At 45.5% G+C, this 18,561-nt stretch overlaps 1 protein-coding gene across 1 annotated transcript in view; it reads right to left on the bottom strand.

Moving 5' to 3' along the window:
- The window catches only part of LOC126293537 (tenascin-X-like), a 92,743-nt gene that overhangs the window by 18,554 nt on the left and 55,628 nt on the right, over positions 1–18,561 (bottom strand). The window contains exon 4 of the mRNA XM_049986806.1: positions 13,734–13,864. Within this exon, the coding sequence (XP_049842763.1) occupies positions 13,734–13,864 (131 nt within the window). The remainder of the gene's footprint in view (positions 1–13,733; positions 13,865–18,561) is intronic.

Below are 18,561 nucleotides of genomic sequence, written 5' to 3'. Positions count from 1 at the left end.
GGCTTCATGAGCCACACTCGAACCTACCATCAGCTCTTACCAACTCAAAATGGTTCAAATGGCTCTGAGGTCATCAGTCCCCTAGAACTTAGAACTACTTAAACCTAACTAACCTAAGGACATCACACACATCCATGCCCGAGGCAAGATTCGAACCTGCGACCGTAGTGGTTGGGCGGTTCCAAACTGTAGCGCCTAGAACCACTCGCCCACTACGCCCGGCTTTACCAACTCATATCGGGACTTACCTGACCAGTCGCCTAGTGTGAATCTGATATGGTGATGCACCCAGAACAGGCGCTGCAGGCGATATTATGCTGTTAGCAAAGGTACTCGCATCAGTCGCCCTCTGTGATAGTCCATTAAAGCCAGATTTCACTGACCTGTCCTAACAGACACGTTCGTTGTATGGCCCACATTGATTTCCAACGGTGTTGCTTGTTTGTTAGCACTAACAACTGTATGCAAACACCACCGCCCTCGGTCGTTACGTGATGGACGTCGGCCACTGTGTTATTCGTGCTGGAGATGGGGGAGGGGGTAATGCCTTAAATTTGGTATTTTCGGCATACTCTTACATCTGTGGATATCGGAATATTGAATTCCCTCAAGATTTCTGAAACAGAATGTCCTGTGCGTCTAGGTCCGTGTTCAAAGTCCAGTACTGCTCATTATGCTGTCATCATTACGCTGGAAACCTTTTCAAATGAATCAAGTGAAAATGACGTGTTCGCCAACTCACTGCCCTTTTCTACCTTGTGTACATGATACTACCGCACTATGTATATGTGCACATCGTTATCCTATGACGTATCACGCTGATCAGGTACTAAAGGAGATCATTTTATATCTGTCACTACGTTCTAACCGTTGCTAAGCTGTACTTTAATTCGCTATGTTGTGTTTATGTTTTAGTACTCTTTAATTGTGTTCTCATAACTCGTTAATATGGCAATACGTCAGCCTTTGATTGTGACTGATAGATTGGAACGGGTTATTGGACTAAACAGCGAGGTCATCAGTCCCTCAATCCAAAATGTACGTGTGTAAGAGGCGTCCGCGAAAAGTGGACGGGTTCAAACTATAAAGTGAGGAATAAAAGTGTATGTCAAACCTGAAAACTGGAAAAACAGAGGGATAAAAGAGCGGTCCTTGGGTGTGAGACTGGTCGTGGGTTAATAACCCATAAAAGACGAAGACAGGCCCCGACGACAACCACATTTCCCCTGATCCAGAAGGAAAGCCGGCCGTTGTGGCCGAGCTGTTCTAGGCGCTTCAGTCTGGAACAGAGCGACCGCTACGGTCGCAGGTTCGAATCCTGCCTCGGGCATGCATGTGTGTGATATCCTTAGGTTAGTTAGTTTAAGTAGTTCTAAGTTCTAGGGAACTGATGACCACAGATGTTAAGCCCCATAGTGCTCAGGGCCATTTGAACCCGAAAGAAAGCAATGCCTTATAACTGAAAATAAAAACGACTTTTCGTGAATCGTCCGCTAATATCAAAGACAAGGAATTCAGAAGGCCATGCGTACTAAGAAGTGACATTGCACCAGCACCCTCCGAAGCTGAGTGATCAGTACGGTTGACAGGGATGCAGACGATCAGCATCCGATTTCCGGTACTGCGAGGAATTTTTCCTTGGTGGAAGAACTGGTAAGGGGTGCATTCATCCTCCTGAGACCAAATGAGGAACTGCTTGACCAAGCAGTAGCGGCTCCGGTCAGGAAGTACGAGAGCGGTGTGCTGACAACATCCAGTGAAGCCATCGGCAAAGGATGATATGGCCGTTGGCCGGGCTAGAATGGTCCATCTCAGACTACAACGCGGTAAAGGGGGAACGGTCGAAAAAAAAATTGACATTTTTTATTGCGAAATTCGAAAGTATATACATTGAAGAATTATTCCAGAAAACGTTATTCACGGAATCCAAAAAAAAAAAAATAATAATGATTCTTTGTGCGTTTGAAGCCCTACATTCGTTGCGTCCGTGAGATGTTAATGACTGATTGTAACGATGAAAATGTTTAAGAATGTCCTGAACGCGTAGCAGACCACCACTTTTGTCATGTTGGCCCGCTGGTAGACGCTCCGTCGGCTGTTTCATGGCTAAGTTAGCGTCAGCCGGCGTCATTCACCGATGAGTGCTTTTATTGTTCGGCGTTAAGTGAAAATCAGTTTCGTTTGAATTTTTTTTTACATTTGATGCACGTTGCGAATGCCTTTTAAATCAAAATCGGGGATAAAATGCGCCGATTCTGTGAAGACAGAGACGCCAGCGGCGATGCTTTCAGCGACGAAAATGAGGGCTCATCAGGTGAAAGTAGCAGAGATCGGGCATCCACTAGCCGGGCCGATAGTTATTATGGACCAATGATATCCCGTAAGTTTCAAGCTTTGTCCCTTTTTTTTTTACATGTTAAATACCTTTTAAACTTTAAATGCGTTTACACCATGTTTTTCGGGGTGGTTGTCGTCGCCACGTAACAATTTCCATCTAATATTAATGACTTATGGTCTCCCTGGAAGGAAACTGAATTCTCAGTTCATCGTAGCAGATTTTTTTATGCTGATATTTAGTTAAAACGGAGCCAAAAAGTTGCCATTTTTTCAAATATCTATATTTCCGCCAATTTTTTTTTCAAATCCCAGCGATGAACTAAAATTACATTTGTAAGGATCGGAGTGAGATCATGTTTCAGACAACCACAACCGGAGTTACAGCGGGAAACGTTGATCTAACTCTTTTCAGAGCTGCGTCGGGCAAATGCCAATTACAGAGTGAAGATATTAATATTTGTCAATAAAAATACAAATAAAAAATTCAATGGAGGCTTTATTCATTGCAGCAAAACCCATTTGTCTATTACATTCTACTACGGAGGAAAAAAAGTCCTAGATTTGAGCTCTGTTTTCGTTCGTCACCAGGTCGTTTCCCCTTAATACAAATCATTTTAAGTTAATAAATATGCAGCAACCAGTCGCAAAATCATGTTTTACTTATTCACTTTTGCAAATCGATTTCAACTGATCGATTTGCAAAAGTGAATAAATAAAACATGATTTTGCGACTGGTTGTTGCATATTTGGTAATTTTATGGTTTACGGTCGCCGAACGACTTGGGAACCACATGGAGCCCACCATTCACATTTTAAGTTAACAACAGGATTATTGTGCTGTGACATTTACGTATTTTTACTAAGTTAATGTCGGTGTAACTCCCACATATGACCGTTGTTAAAAAATGTGCAGATGATCCCACATCCAGAGGTGACAAAACGTCATTAATTGGAACAAGTCCTGAGGTATGAAACGCGTTTGATTAAGTCAATAATTACTCGTATATTGTATCACAGAAATTTTTCATGGGATGTATATTTCACGGCATAGCTGGTTCACTTCCAGTTTAAGAAAGAGGAAGCACAAAGACTTCCAGTATCGGGAATAGGGCAGCCACATCATCTGCAAAGCGAGAGATCAGAATGCGCGTTCGGCAGAGTTCCACCAAAGGTCCAATACTGTTCCGTCTCTTGCGCTTTTTTCAGATGGCGCATAAATGAAACTGCAAAATATCAGAGCAGCGAATATCAGTCATTCAGCTCTAATGGCCAAAATGTAGAGCACAAGTGAATAAAATTCAAAAGCAATGTAGGATACGCCCTAAACTACTATGTGACCAGTTAAAGTTGTGAGGAATGAGAAGGACACACTTTGGTTCTTTAGTCGCGTTGAGAACGTTGCTACAAAAGATAAATATACTTTAGCCACAGATTTAAGCGATTGGCAGTGCATAGTTAAGAAAAAAAAACTGAACAAGACAGAATGAGCGCAAGAAGAGCAAAATATTTCCAATTGATCTGTCTGAAATTTCCAAGAGTTTCTGGTCTTACGTTAACTGAGTGAACGTAACGAAATCAGCTATTTAGTCACTCTGATTAAATTACCAACCATTGAGAACGTAAAGTGTGGCTTGTCGGTACTGAACCTCATGCGGGGAAGAGAACAGCCGCGTTGTTAGAGGTGCCATGTCACGGATTGCGCGGCCCCTCCCGCAGGAGGTATCCAGTCCTCTCTCGAGCTTTTGTGTGTGTGTGTGTGTGTGTGTGTGTGTGTGTGTGTGTGTGTGTGTGTGTGTGTGTATTGTTCTTAGCGTAATTTCGTTTGAGTAGCGTGTAAGTCTAGGGACCGATGACCTCAGCAGTTACGTCCCTTAGGAATTCACACACATTTGAACAGTTTGTTTTCCAACAATGAAGTATGGTAGAGGTTCCGTAACAGTGACAGATGTGAATGGGACCTATGGTTAGACATAAAAGAAGTGTACCAGAGAAAGTCTATGAAATCATATTAATTTACCAAATTCGTGGAGACATAAGAAAGGAAGTGTAAGTCTGCAAAGTCACAAGCCCTATTAAAAATGAAATAATGCACCATTGAAGATTAAATTTTCTCAGGTGTTTTGTCGAATTGTGTTGTTGATTTTCTCACAGGTCTTGTAGTTGCAAGGAAAAAGACAAGAATCAGATGTCTATAAACTCATTTTGTGTAACGAATTGGCGGAGTTATCAGCTAGGGACTGTCGCCTAACAAAAGACTATAAAGAGTAACGAAGGTGTGGTGTCACCGCCATACACCACACTTGCTAGGTGGTAGCCTTTAAATCGGCCGCGGTCCGGTAGTATACGTCGGACCAGCGTGTCGCCACTATCAGTGATTGCAGACCGAGCGCCGCCACACGGCAGGTCTAGAGAGACTTCCTAGCACTCGCCCCAGTTGCACAGCCCACTTTGCTAGCGATGGTTCACTGACTTCTACGCTCTCATTTGCCGAGACGATAGTTAGCATAGCCTTCAGCTACGTCACGTGCTACGACCTAGCAAGGCGCCAGTATCCGTACTATTGATATTGTGAATCATGTACCATAAAGAGCGACGTTCTCCATGAATGGATTAAAGTTAAGTATTCCACCAGCTACGTCCGTTTTTCTCACTTCTAATTCCCTTATCATGTTCCAGACCTCACGCCAGCCTGCGTGAGCTAGAACGCGTGCATTTCGGCCTCCTTTAGTAACATGGTTGGCTCTCCTGCCAACCACAACAGAAGGACCGTCTGTGCGGAATTGCTTGCACTTTACGAGGCTGATTGTCACATTTTTTGTCGAACTACGTCCGAGGCGATGAAGCATCGGTTCATCACTTCGCATCGGAAACGGAAAGGGAATCCATGAAGTAACGCCACACCACACGTCCTCCGAAGAATAAGTTCGAAACCGCACCGTCAACCGTTAAAGTTATGGCGGCGGTCTTCGGGGACTCTGAGGGAGTTATTCTGTTTGACGTGCACCCTCACGGTGCAACAATCAAGTCGTAAGTATTTTGCTCCCTCCAGGAACCGAACTTCAGCACGTTCGTCGATACAAAAATGCAAAAGAACTTCTCAGTGACAAGGGGAGCTCATAAAACTGCACTCGACTTTTCTTACTCATCCACGTGATGTCACACCTTCCATCTGTTTAGCCCCAATAAAGGATGCACTTCTAACACCATTATCGACTGTAAGTAGTTTATACTGTGTAATTATGTTAATGAGACTATGAAGTGTTTGTTCTTTACTAATGAAGGCCGTTGAATTGAAGTTTGTAATATATGCATTATGAAAACTAAAATTACATTTAAAAACTTTGTAAAATACGTGTGTTCAGTAAGACAAATTGTACTTTGAATGCTGGGTAATGCTTAGGGAACTTCCGTTGATAGTATAAAAGGTGTAGGGAACCCCCTCCGCTAAGGAACTGGCTTGGCGCGCATTAAAAGGCGAATTTGGTGGTCGATATGGGCACCTACGGTGTGAGTTCGCTACGCAGTCAGTGGCTAGCCGTTGTATGGTTAACGTCGAGAGTGCCAAGTGCCGCATTTGGAATCTAATCTACACTATTGTCCAATAAAATTGCTACACCACAAAGATGACGTGCTACAGAGGCGAAATTTTACCGACAGGAAGAAGATGCTGTGATATGCAACTGATTAGCTTTTCAGAGCATTCACACAAGGTTGACGCCGGTGGCGACACCTACAACGTGCTGACATGACGAAAGTTTCCAACCTATTTCTCATACACAAACAGCAGTTGACCGGCGTTGATTGCCGAAACGTTGTGATGCCTCGTGTAAGCAGGATAAATGCGTACCATCACGTTTCCGAATTTGATAAAGGTCGGATTGTAGCCTACCGGGATTGCGGTTTATCGTATCGCGACATTCCTGCTCGCGTTGGTCGAGATCCAATGACTGTTAGCAGAATATGGAATCGGTGGGTTCAGGAGGGTAATATGGAACGCCGTGCTGGGTCCAAACGGCCTTTATCCGCACGTCTGTAACGGATCGTGTAGCCACGTCTCGATCCCTGAATCAACAGATGGGGACGTTTGCAAGACAACATACATCTGCACGAACAGTTCGAAGACAGCAGCATGGACTATCAGCTCGGAGACCGTGGATGCCAATACCCTTGAGGCTGCATCACAGACAGGAGCGCCTGCGATGGTGTACTCAACGATGAAACTGGGTGCACGAATGGCAAAACGTCATTTTTTCGGATGGATCCCGGTTCTGTTTACAGCATCATGATGGTCGCATCCGAGTTTGGCGATATCGCGGTAAACACACATTGGAAGCGTGTATTCGTCATCGCCATACTAGCAAGGCGCCATATTCAGTTACCATTGATATTGTGAATCATGTACTGTCACGAGCGACTTTCATCATTAGTGGATTAAAGTTAAGTATTCCACCAGCTGCGTCCGTTTTTCTCAATTCCAATTCCCTTATCATGTTCCAGACCTCACGCCAGCCTGCGTGAGCTAAAACGCGTGCATTTCGGCCTCCTTTTGTTACACGGTGTTTGCTCTCCTGCCAACCACAACAAATAACATCGGGCACAGGCTACAACCCTGTCTCACTCCCTTCCCGACCACTGCTTCCCTTTCATGCCCCTCGGCTCTTCTAACTGTCATCTGCTTTTGTACAAATTGTAAATAGTCTTTCACTCCCTGTATTTTAGCTCTGCCACCTTCAGAATTTGAAATAGTATTCCATTCGAGGTTGACGAAAGCTTTTCAAAGTCTGCAAATTCTAGAAACGTAGGTTTGCCTTTCCTTAATCTCTTTTCTAAGGTAAGTCGTAGGGTCAGTATTGAACATAATGTTTCAAATTATTATGCCTAAGTAGGCTGGCGACCGTTTGTTATTTCATTCGCATGCACTTCTCTACTTTGATTAACCCCAAAATAGAGCCTGTCAAGTTTTCTATTATTGCCAATTATACAAAATTGCTGTTCCATACCCTACGTCTGTTAGGTAAAATCACGGTCAAACATCAAATTCTTCCCAGTGGGTAACGCTAGTTTGTGAACATAGTGTTATACTTGGCACAATCTTGCAATATAGTGTTTTACACTCTGCGAGAAGCAGTACGTAGATAGTGCGGGGTTATTGATGCAGTCGACCAGTAGAATGGCATCTTGCGGGCAGACAGGCCCTGTAAAGTGGCGCAAGACCGTCGCATTGAACGTAGATTAGGTTGAAAAGTAGCTTTTTGTAGCCAAAAGAGTGGGGAATGAGGTGGTGTAGTGGAATGCTCAATAAAACCAATCTTCTTTCGGGGTAAAAACTTACATTACTTACTAAACGCCGATGGTATGATGCTGGTGAATATAGTACAGTAAGTTTAAACTACAGCTTGTCTACGGTAGAGGCAGTCGTTCATTAAAAACTGTTGAATCGTCATTCATTTTCCTTTATTGCGGTCGAAGTTACGCGAAACGCTGTCCTTGTAGAGGGCCATGATAGGAACTACACTCCTGGAAATGGAAAAAAGAACACATTGACACCGGTGTGTCAGACCCACCATACTTGCTCCGGACACTGCGAGAGGGCTGTACAAGCAATGATCACACGCACGGCGCAGCGGACACACCAGGAACCGTGGTGTTGGCCGTCGAATGGCGCTAGCTGCGCAGCATTTGTGCATCGCCGCCGTCAGTGTCAGCCAGTTTGACGTGGCATACGGAGCTCCATCGCAGTCTTTAACACTGGTAGCATGCCGCGACAGCTTGGACGTGAACCGTATGTGCAGTTGACGGACTTTGAGCTAGGGCGTATAGAGGGCATGCGGGAGGCCGGGTGGACGTACCGCCGAATTGCTCAACACGTGAGGCGTGAGGTCTCCACAGTATATCGATGCTCTCGCCAGTGGTCGGCGGAAGGTGCACGTGCCCGTCGACCTGGGACCGGACCGCAGCGACGCACGGATGCACGCCAAGACCGTAGAATCCTACGCAGTGCCGTAGGGGACCGCACCGCCACTTCCCAGCAAATTAGGGACTCTGTTGCTCCTGGGGTATCGCCGAGGACCATTCGCAACCGTCTCCATGAAGCTGGGCTACGGTCCCGCACACCGTTAGGCCGTCTTCCGCTCACGCCCCAACATCGTGCAGCCCACCTCCAGTGGTGTCGCGACAGGCGTGAATGGAGGGACGAATGGAGACGTGTCGTCTTCAGCGATGAGCGTCGCTTCTGCCTTGGTGCCAATGATGGTCGTATGCGTGTTTGGCGCCGTGCAGGTGAGCGCCACAACCAGGACTGCATACGACCGAGGCACACAGGGCCAACACCCGGCATCATGGTGTGGGGAGCTATCTGCTACACTGGCCGTACACCTCTGGTGATCGTCGAGGGGACACTGAATAGTGCACGGTACATCCAAACCGTCATCGAACCCATCGTTCTACCATTCCTAGACCGGCAAGGGAACTTGCTGTTCCAACAGGACAATGCACGTCCGCATGTATCCCGTGCCACCCAACGTGCTCTAGAAGGTGTAAGTCAACTACCCTGGCCAGCAAGATCTCCGGATCTGTCCCCCATTGAGAATGTTTGGGACTGGATGAAGCGTCGTCTCACGCGGTCTGCACGTCCAGCACGAACGCTGGTCCAACTGAGGCGCCAGGTGGAAATGGCATGGCAAGCCGTTCCACAGGACTACATCCAGCATCTCTACGATCGTCTCCATGGGAGAATGGCAGCCTGCATTGCTGCGAAAGGTGGATATACACTGTAGTAGTGCCGACATTGTGCATGCTCTGTTGCCTGTGTCTATGTGCCTGTGGTTCTGTCAGTGTGATCATGTGATGTATCTGACCCCAGGAATGTGTCAATAAAGTTTCCCCTTCCTGGGACAATGAATTCGCGGTGTTCTTATTTCAATTTCCAGGAGTGTATTTTCGTGCTTCAGGGAACTGGAAGCTTCAAACCAAGGTCGCTCAATCCTCGTAGACTGAGCCATGCAGCGGCTCGCGTTGGTGCTGTTGGATGCCAGACCGTATCGTTTGGTTGGCATGGTTGCGCTTTTTGTCTTCGTCTCGTGTTTATTGGCGCCACTTGGTATCGCAAGCATTGCCTGTCCGCTAATGGCAGCAGAGGCGGTTATCAATATGTAGTAACTGTTGCCCCATCTTTGGGGCGACATCGTTGGGTGGGCCAGTTCTGTTGGGGACTCAAGTGGAGCCAGGTCCGCGCAGTGCGAGAACACGCCGGGACCGCAGGCGGCACTCGTGGACTGCCGGATGGAAGGGCTGTGGTCACGAGGGTGCACGGCCTCGTCGAAAACCAGATCCTGCAAGCTTTAAGTTGAGTGCATTTGGATTCAAGTAGAGAAACCTTCACCATTGTGGCATCTCGCTATTCTCCAGTGACTTGGGTTCGTGCTGCTGCTCGTAGTGTTGCCGAGGCGAAGAGCAGCGAGTGGAGTGCTTGGGGAAGGCGGACCTGATTAACTTTCCTGGACTTTTAATTACTATTTATTGCGTTCAGTTTGTTACCATTTGTTAAGTTGAACCAGCGGTATTTTTCCTGCCTCGTGGTCGCTAACGCCCCATTTACCTGCGCTGGGGGTTAGCGTATGTAACAGCAGTGTACGTTTTCTCTCCTTACCGCTGCTGTCCGGTGAGGCGTATAGTTTTTATAGCTTTCTTGATTGTAGGTTCGCTGGCGATTCTTCTAATCTGGTGGTAGTGGTTCCTTTGTCGTTCTGGGCGCTCTTAGCACAGTATTCTGCAGGCGGAGTGTAGACCGCCGGTTCCGGCTTTGGCGCATTGCTCCATCGTTGCATTTGGTTTATCGGACGTCAGGTAGCCTGAGCAAGATTATCAGTAATCATTTGTTAGTCTGACACTAGTCTGAGTTGCCATCTTGTGAAGTGAATGCAACTCTTAGCTGCCTATCTCATCCTTCGCTGACCTACTCAGAGGCAGATTCCTGGTGCGCCGTCTGTGACTGGCCTTGTGTATTTTATTATTTTATTATGTTTTGCAATGTTTCTAAATTTCTTAATATAATTGCCATTCTTGGCGTTACAACAGGTTGAAATGGTTGTACTACGAAGTTTACCACAATTTTGTATCACCCGATTGGTGATCAGTTGCCTGTCTTTTTAAATTAAGCTTTGCAATTGCGATGCTGTTTTACAGTATGTTTGTTAAATTTTTTTGTAATTGCCATTATTGGCTTTAAATGCGTTAACGCCATGACTGTGGTTTCTTGCCTGAAAATTCTAATTTCTTGTTTTTAATACATTATTTGCTGTGTCTGTATTTTATACTCATTTGGTTAATTGTAACGTACTGAAAGCACTATTAATTACACATTTGTTTATTCTTTCATTAATAACATGTGATTATTTATTGTCGAGTCTGGAATTATCGTTTTAAAATAAGTGTGTGTAATTGCAAAAGGAAAACAACAGTAACCGCTTACAGCCTCGTCCACAATCGTAACCGAATCTGCCTTCCTTGACAAAGCAAAAAAAAAAAAAAAAAAAGTTCAAATGGCTCTGAGCACTATGGGACTTAACTTCTGAGGTCAGCAGTCCCGTAGAACTACTTGAACCTAACTAACCTAAGGACATCACACACACCCATGCCCGAGGCAGGATTCGAACCTGCGACCGTAGCGGTCGCGCGGTTCCAGACTGTAGTGCCTAGAACCGCTCGGCCGCCCCGGCCGGCCGCAGTGGAACAGACTTTAAAGTCAAGGTGGCTGACTGAACGGTATGCATTTTCCTTGTGTCTTAACTTGTTTACTGCTGGCTCCAAGAAGAGGACGACTCACGCTTAACTGGGTATTTGCTCTGTGTCCTAGAAGTGGAGAGACACAGTCAGCTTGAATAATGTATTTACGTGAATAGTACACTGTAATATGCCGTCGAACAGACCTTGACGAGAGAATATGGAATTAAAAAAAAAAGACCTGTGTGCAGCTCACGTTGATGCCATTCATAGCTTGGTGTATTGTAATAGCGTTAGTGGCGTCTCGTTTTCTTAGAGTGTTCACTGGCGCCACTACGATTTCTGACCTTTTCTGTCAGCGAGTAGCAGCAGCGCTTATCGATAGCGCGTAGTGTGGTACCATCTTTGGAGCGGCCTCTAGTATTCCCGGGTGCTCGTGTGTCAGGGGGAGTTGAGCTTGGACAGAGCACCAGTGAGGTGTGGACAGCCAGTACTCGCCCGACCGCTGGCGACACTCATGCACTGTCCGACGGAAGGTTGAGGTCACGAGAGTTTTAGTTGAATGAACCGTGATATTCGACTAGTGCAACTTTCACCTGTGTGTGTGTGTCTGCCCGTCAAAGTGCCCTCATGGCAGTGTCCATACAGGGATCTTTTCCGTGCCTGACTTTGAGTGATGTTGGTCGTTCGGTCAGTCGTCGCAGCGCACGACGTGCATTTGTTTTTTCGACCTGTTCTTGCTTCTCTGCGTTTGTGCCGAATTATAATTCGTCCGTGTTGTTTCACAGCGGCTGGTTTTAGTATTGTTTGAGACACTGTGGAATTGTCTTCGCGGATCCGTGTGTTCTTGTGTGGTTTTAATGTCCAGTTATTTGAATGCTGCCTGCGTTCTGGTGTCGGTAGTTCGGCTTCAGTCGGAGCAACGAGGAGGTCCGTAGCGTGAGGGCAGGCCGTGACCGCTGGCGGCGTGCAGGCACTGTCGGATAGAGGGGCTGTAGCCGACGGCCGAACCCAGCACGTTTGGAGTTGAGTGGACCTCATCCCGTAGTGAAACATACACTGTTTGAGACCTCGCTGTCGTCTGCGTGCTGCTGCTCCCAAGGTCGGTGAGACCAGCCGCAGCAAGTGGAGTGTGTCTGGTTGGCAGAAGCTATTAGCTGCCTTCTACTGCCTGATATTAGTTTCAATTCGTTGTTCGTTATTGGTGAAGTGCAATCAGCGGTATCTTACTGCCTAGTGGCCGTTAACGCCCCAGTTACGTGCCCTGGTGGTTAGAGTAATTTGCGGAAGCGTACATTCCTCGTTTTGCCGATGCTGTCCAGCATGGCGTGTAATTTGACAGCTCCCTTGATTGAGGGTATGGATAACTGTTCTCCTCGTCTACCTGGATCATAATGGTTCCTTCTGCCTTTTGGTGTTTAAAACACTTGGTTCTGGAGACGCAGTGCTGTCTGCCACTTCGCTTTCGCCTGTATTATTCCATCATTGTCTGCTGTTGGGTGGATTTGCTAAGATGGTTTGTCGTCTTTCAAACCGTCTCTAGTTTGAGTTGCCATCCATAGGTGAACATTATTTTTGGCTGCCTGTCTCATCCCTTACACAGCTGTAGTCACCTTCCTCAGGTCCGTCCAGGGAGCACTGTCTATCGATCACTCCGTCTTACGTGCTCATGTTATCATAATTGTTTAAAATTTGCCATAATGGTTTAATTTGTAACTGCCTTCCTCACTTGTAATTCAGGCCTTCAGCCGTTGTGTATTCCAAAATTGCTTGTGGCTTTCAGCCGACAAATAGTTTTCAATTGTGTCTTACTGAGGCCGGCCGGGGTGGCCGAGCGGTTCTGGGCGCTTCAGTCTGGAACCGCGTGACCGCTACGGTGGCAGGTTCGAATCCTGCCTCTGACATGGATGTGTGTGATGTCCATACGTTAGTTAGGTTTTAGCTCTAAGGTCTAGGGGACTGATGACCTCAGATGTCGAGTCCCGTAGTGCTCAGAGACATTTCAACCATTTGTCTTAAAAAGGCCTTCAGCTGTCACTAAACTTGTTACAGCTCATTAAGGTATTTAAAAAAGAGTTTTAGTATTTTAGCGTCTAATTGTCAACCTTGTTAGTAATTCACGCCTTCAGCCGTCGAGTATTCTGAAATTGATTGAATGAATTTTGAACTTTCTTAAGCAGGTCTTCAGCCGTTGGGGGTGTGTAGCATTGTGGCCTTCAGCCGACCAATAATGTGCAGTTCTTTCTTATTAAGGCCTTCAGCCGTCAGTGTAATAAAATTTCTTAAAATGATTGTTGAGAGTTATTTTTTAAATAAAGTGTATGTATGTGTCTTCTGAGCGACCAGCGGTAACTGATTAGGCCCCGGCCACACCTTTCCTGCTTCCCTTAAATCCCACGTGTCAACAAAAAAAAAAAAGGCAGCGTGCTATTTAAAAAACACGTACAAAGCACAGTGATGCTATAACCAACCTTCGGGCGGTCTAACACTGTATTAATTGGCTGCTGCCAGGGATTTCCGTGTTCATGTAGTGCTGCACTGTGAAGAAAGAAAGAGAGAGAGAGAGAGAGAGAGAGAGAGAGAGAGAGAGAGAGAGACAGGCAGAGAGAGAGAGAGAGAGAGAGAGAGAGAGAGAGAGAGAGAGAGAGAGGGAGAGCGCCTGTACACTCACTCACCTGGCTTCTCGTATCCCTCGTCGCACGTGCAGGTGTTCAGGTCTGTACACGAGCCGTGTTCGCAGCCGCGGGCTTCGCAGGGTGACAGGCACGTCCCGTTCGTTCGCAAGTATCCAGGCTTGCACGTGCAACTGAAAAATATGAGGCCGTTTAGCGGACCATAGACAGGGGTTCAGAAGTAGATGCCGTGTTTATTGACTTCCGCAAGGCGTTCGATACAGTTCCCCACAGTCGTTTAATGAACAAAGTAAGAGCATATGGACTATCAGACCAATTGTGTGATTGGATTGAGGAGTTCCTAGATAACAGAACGTAGCATGTCATTCTGAACGGAGAGAAGTCTTCCAAGGTAAGAGTGATTTCAGGTGTGCCGCAGGGGAGTGTCTTAGGACCGTTTCTATTCTCAATATACATAAATGACCTTGCCGATGACATCGGAAGTTCACTGAGGGTTTTTGCGGATGATGCTGTAGTATATCGACAAGTTGTAAGAATGGAAAATGGTCACGGAATGGCAATTGAAACTCAATGTAGACAAGTGTAATGTGATGCGAATACATAGAAAGATAGGTCCCTTATCATTTAGCTACAAAATAGCAGGTCAGCAACTGGAAGCAGTTAATTCCATAAATTATCTGGGAATACACATTAGGAGTGATTTAAAATGGAATGATCATATAAAGTTGATCGTCGGCAAAGCAGATGCCAGACAGATTCATTGGAAGAATCCTAAGGAAATGCAATCCGACAACAAAGGAAGTAGGTTACAGTACGCTTGTTCGCCCACTGCTTGAATACTGCTCAGCAGTGTGGGATCCATACCAGACAGGGTTGATAGAAGAGATAGAGAAGATCCAACGGAGAGCAGCGCACTTCGTTATAGGATCATTTAGTAGTCGCGAAAGCGTTACGGAGATGATAGATAAACTCCAGTGGAAGACTCTGCAGGACAGACGCTCAGTAGCTCGGTACGGGCTTTTGTTAAAGTTTCGAGAACATACCTTCACAGAAGAGTCAAGCAGTATATTGCTCCCTCCTACGTATATCTGGCGAAGAGACCATGAGGATAAAATCAGAGAGATTAGAGCCCATACAGAGGCATACCGACAATCCTTCTTTCCTCGAACAATACGAGACTGGAATGGAAGGGAGAACCGATAGAGGTACTCAGGGTACCCTCTCCCACACACCGTCAGGTGGCTTGCAGAGTATGGATGTAAATGTATATTTACAGTGAAGGCAGGTGAAACTCAAGCAGCCGATTTCGATTAAGTAATTCGAAATTGTGTTGTGAAGAGGAAGCGGTTACCTTGTCTCCCAGCTAAAAAGTGTGTATATCTTTCCTGAATATAGGCATCTGACCTCAAGGTGTAAACACGACACAGATGTACATTTCTTATGCTTTCACAAAGTATGATGATTATTTAGTAACCACGTTTTTGTGCAATTAATGCTTTTAGTGCCGGCCAGAGTGGCCGAGCGGTTCTAGGCGCTTCAGTCTGGAACTGCGCGACCGCTACGGTCGCAGGTTCGAATCCTGCCTCTGACATGCATGCTTCTGATGTCCTTAAGTTAGTTAGGTTTAAGTAGTTCTGAGTTCTAGGGGACTGATGACCTCAGAAGGTGAGTCCCATAGTGCTTATAGCCATTAGAACGCCAGGTTTTACCAATGACTCTCCAAGATTTCTGAGCAGCTCTGCAAGTACAACGTGCGTTAGTGCCTCAACATGAGATTGATGACATCATTCACAGCATGCCTCATCGTTGTCACACGTGTATCGCCGCCAGGGGGTGGTCACATGTGATACTGAGCACATTAACCAGATACCAGAATGTCTGTGTAAATCCATTAAGTTGGAAAAAGCGAACAGTCCGTGTACAATTATGCTTGCTGCAGTCGTTTACGTTCTGTATCCATTACATTGTTTCTACTTTACTATCATCTGTTAAAATATTTTTGTTGCAAAATTTCCGTTCGTTGCTTTAATTGTGGAGACGAGTGTAGTCACCTATTTTGTCAGCCTCCTGACAAATGATCAGGGTAGTGAGTATTATATTCATATGTTTTACGTTATACTTTCTGAGTTGTTCCACACCCACGAGAATCATCTAATTCTTGGGTTTATAGAACGATAGCTGTAGCTAATCGAATCTTAAAAAGAACAAGACGGCTGTATCACATACTAGGCAGCGTTCTGTGGAAGATGGCGATGATTGTGGGGGGAGGGGGGGGGGGGGGGGGGAAGGACATGGCTCGCATAGTGTTAGGCCCGTTTCACGCTGGAACACTGGTGACAGTCACCGGCAGAGATACATTCAGCTGCCGAGAATTCTTCCGGGTTGTATGGCCGTGGTCCATGGAACTCTTCTATCCCTGTTGTTTCGTCCAAAGCTACATTGTACAACTGGTTCTGCTGAGTCTTGCCGACTGACGAGTCGGACGTCGAAGAACGGCTTAAATACCGTGGAAAGTGGGCGTGGTCTGGATTTCACGTGACAGGGGAGATAAACCTTGTCAAGGATAAAACGTAACTATCGATCTTAGTAGGTCAAAGATAAAAACTTGGCTTCGATTATTTAGCGACGCTGTCCATATATTGCTGAGTTTCATGGCTTCTTCTTTTCTGGTAAAATTATCCCCATGTTTATTTATTTCGATGGCTTCTCTATATCGCAGTGGACAATAGTTCGTTCATAGTAGATAAAACATCAGTTTCACTACGTGACCACCCTACTGAAGAGCATGTTCCACCACGGCTGGCTTTACTGCTTTCCCTAGTCCTTCAACCGTGTATTCACACTTCTCTTTGTAGTTCCAATCTAGACCCTACCACATGTACATGGAATCTTAACGGAGCAAAGTGCTTGGCCTATTTTCTTAGTTGGTCTGAAAATCGGCCGAACGTTACGTTTCCTTAAAATCTTGCCGATTTGACCAGTTACTTTTTTGTTGAAGGGTAGAGAAGCCGTGTTCTTCCACCGCTGTGTCCTATCGTTGTCCGTAGCCCTCCTGTTACTCGGTCGCAAAACTCTATTCATTTCCTTACTAGAGCACCCATTCTTCTCAAAAGCCTGTTTTAGATATTTTAACTCGGTGTCCAGGTATTCCGGCGCACAAATCCCTTTAGCTCTGTCCACGAGACTTCTAATAAGATCTATTTTCTATTGTGGACGATGATTGGAATCTTTATGCAAGTATCTGTCGGTATGTGTAGCCTTCCGAAAGACTTTGCGTTTCAAGCTGCCATCAGTCTGTCTCATAACGAAAACATTCAAGAAGGATATTGCATTGTCATTCTCCATTTCCATGGTAAACTGGATTTATACTGGATTTATTCTATTTAAATAACAAATGAATTCCTCTAAGGGTTTTTTGCCTTGTGACCAAACCACAAATGTATCATCCACATTTCGATAGCATGGACATGTTTTCTTATTCGATTTTTCCAGAGCTAATTGTTCGAAATTTTCCATGTAAAAATTGGCGATCGTAGGACTCAATGGGTTACATTCTTTGAACACCACACGGCCTCAGCGCCGTACGTGCATCTGTTTGAATTGGAGTGTTCGCACTGGGACAGATCAGACACAGCGCTGCAGATATGCCAACAGACAGGCAGTCATTTCTGAGGCAGCGCCGCGAAACATTCATTACATATTATACTGTACACATTGTAACCATGAGTTTAGATTTCATTAACACGGAAGATTTTATAAGTGAAGTAGAAAGTCGTCCCGCTTTTTGGAATGCCAAAAGCGTGAGCATAGCAACAAAGTCGTGGCTAGGATGGTAGTAACCTTGAAGCACATTTGCATCCATCGCCCCCCCCCCCTTTTCTTTTGCGTCTCCGTTCCGCCTTATCGTCCACAAAATACAGCTAACATATTATTCTTAATTACAATTATTTACACATATGTAACTACTACAATAATCTATTTAATTTATTTATTATAATATTGTTGTGTTATAAGATCCTGTCACGCTATAATTTTAACTGCAAATTCCAATCAGTTCAGTGAATAATGTGACTTCTTACAGTTAACATAATAATGATTTCACACTGCACGCTCTAAAGTGTCAGGCAAATCCAACACCTTCCATGAAAACCCTGACATGATAAGCAAATCCAGTAGTATGTCACATAGATCCGAATAAATCGTGACATTAATTTAACCAAAGTAATACGAGTAACGAGTAAGGAAATGGAATACCACAGACTAACACAAGAATGCCTAAATGCACGTCATACCTTCCCACCGTGAGACAGACGCAGTTCCAAGGGGAGAAACGAGAACACAAGCCGAGAGGAGAACCATGTTAAGCTAGAAGGCCCTACGATAAGGGACGGACTGGACACCCTCGTCGCCAACTAACCATTAGGACAACAACAACTGCAAGTTTTATTGTTAGACTTTTTCGCGTCGCTGTTACGTTGCAAACTTTAAAAACATTGCCCCACCTCGAAAAGTGTAACGTTTCTCATTGGATAGACAGAATTTTTTTCAGGCGGAGCTTAAGGTTAATGTTGGTACCCTGATTGGTCAGATGAACACACAGCCATATAGTTTTCTTTTTAAACCAACTTCGGTAAATGGTTGTAAGGAGAAGCGAGGAGAGGTGAGTTAGTTCCGAGACGGCGAGCTGGATGGCTGCTGCGCCGGCCGCTGCCCCCTGAAGCTGCCTAACCAACGACAAGGTAATGAACGCATGCGATGCCACATAACAGCGCATAACGCTTCACTCAGAACTGCAGAAGTCTCATCTGTTACACCCCCTTTTTGCGTAATACTAGTGTCGATCGTTAATTAAAACTCATGGTGTTCACAT

The sequence above is a fragment of the Schistocerca gregaria genome, chromosome 10, assembly GCF_023897955.1.
Source record: "Schistocerca gregaria isolate iqSchGreg1 chromosome 10, iqSchGreg1.2, whole genome shotgun sequence".
NCBI lineage: Eukaryota > Metazoa > Arthropoda > Insecta > Orthoptera > Acrididae > Schistocerca > Schistocerca gregaria.
The sequence above is the reverse complement of the archived record's forward strand: the minus strand, read 5'-3'. Positions and strand labels throughout refer to the sequence as shown.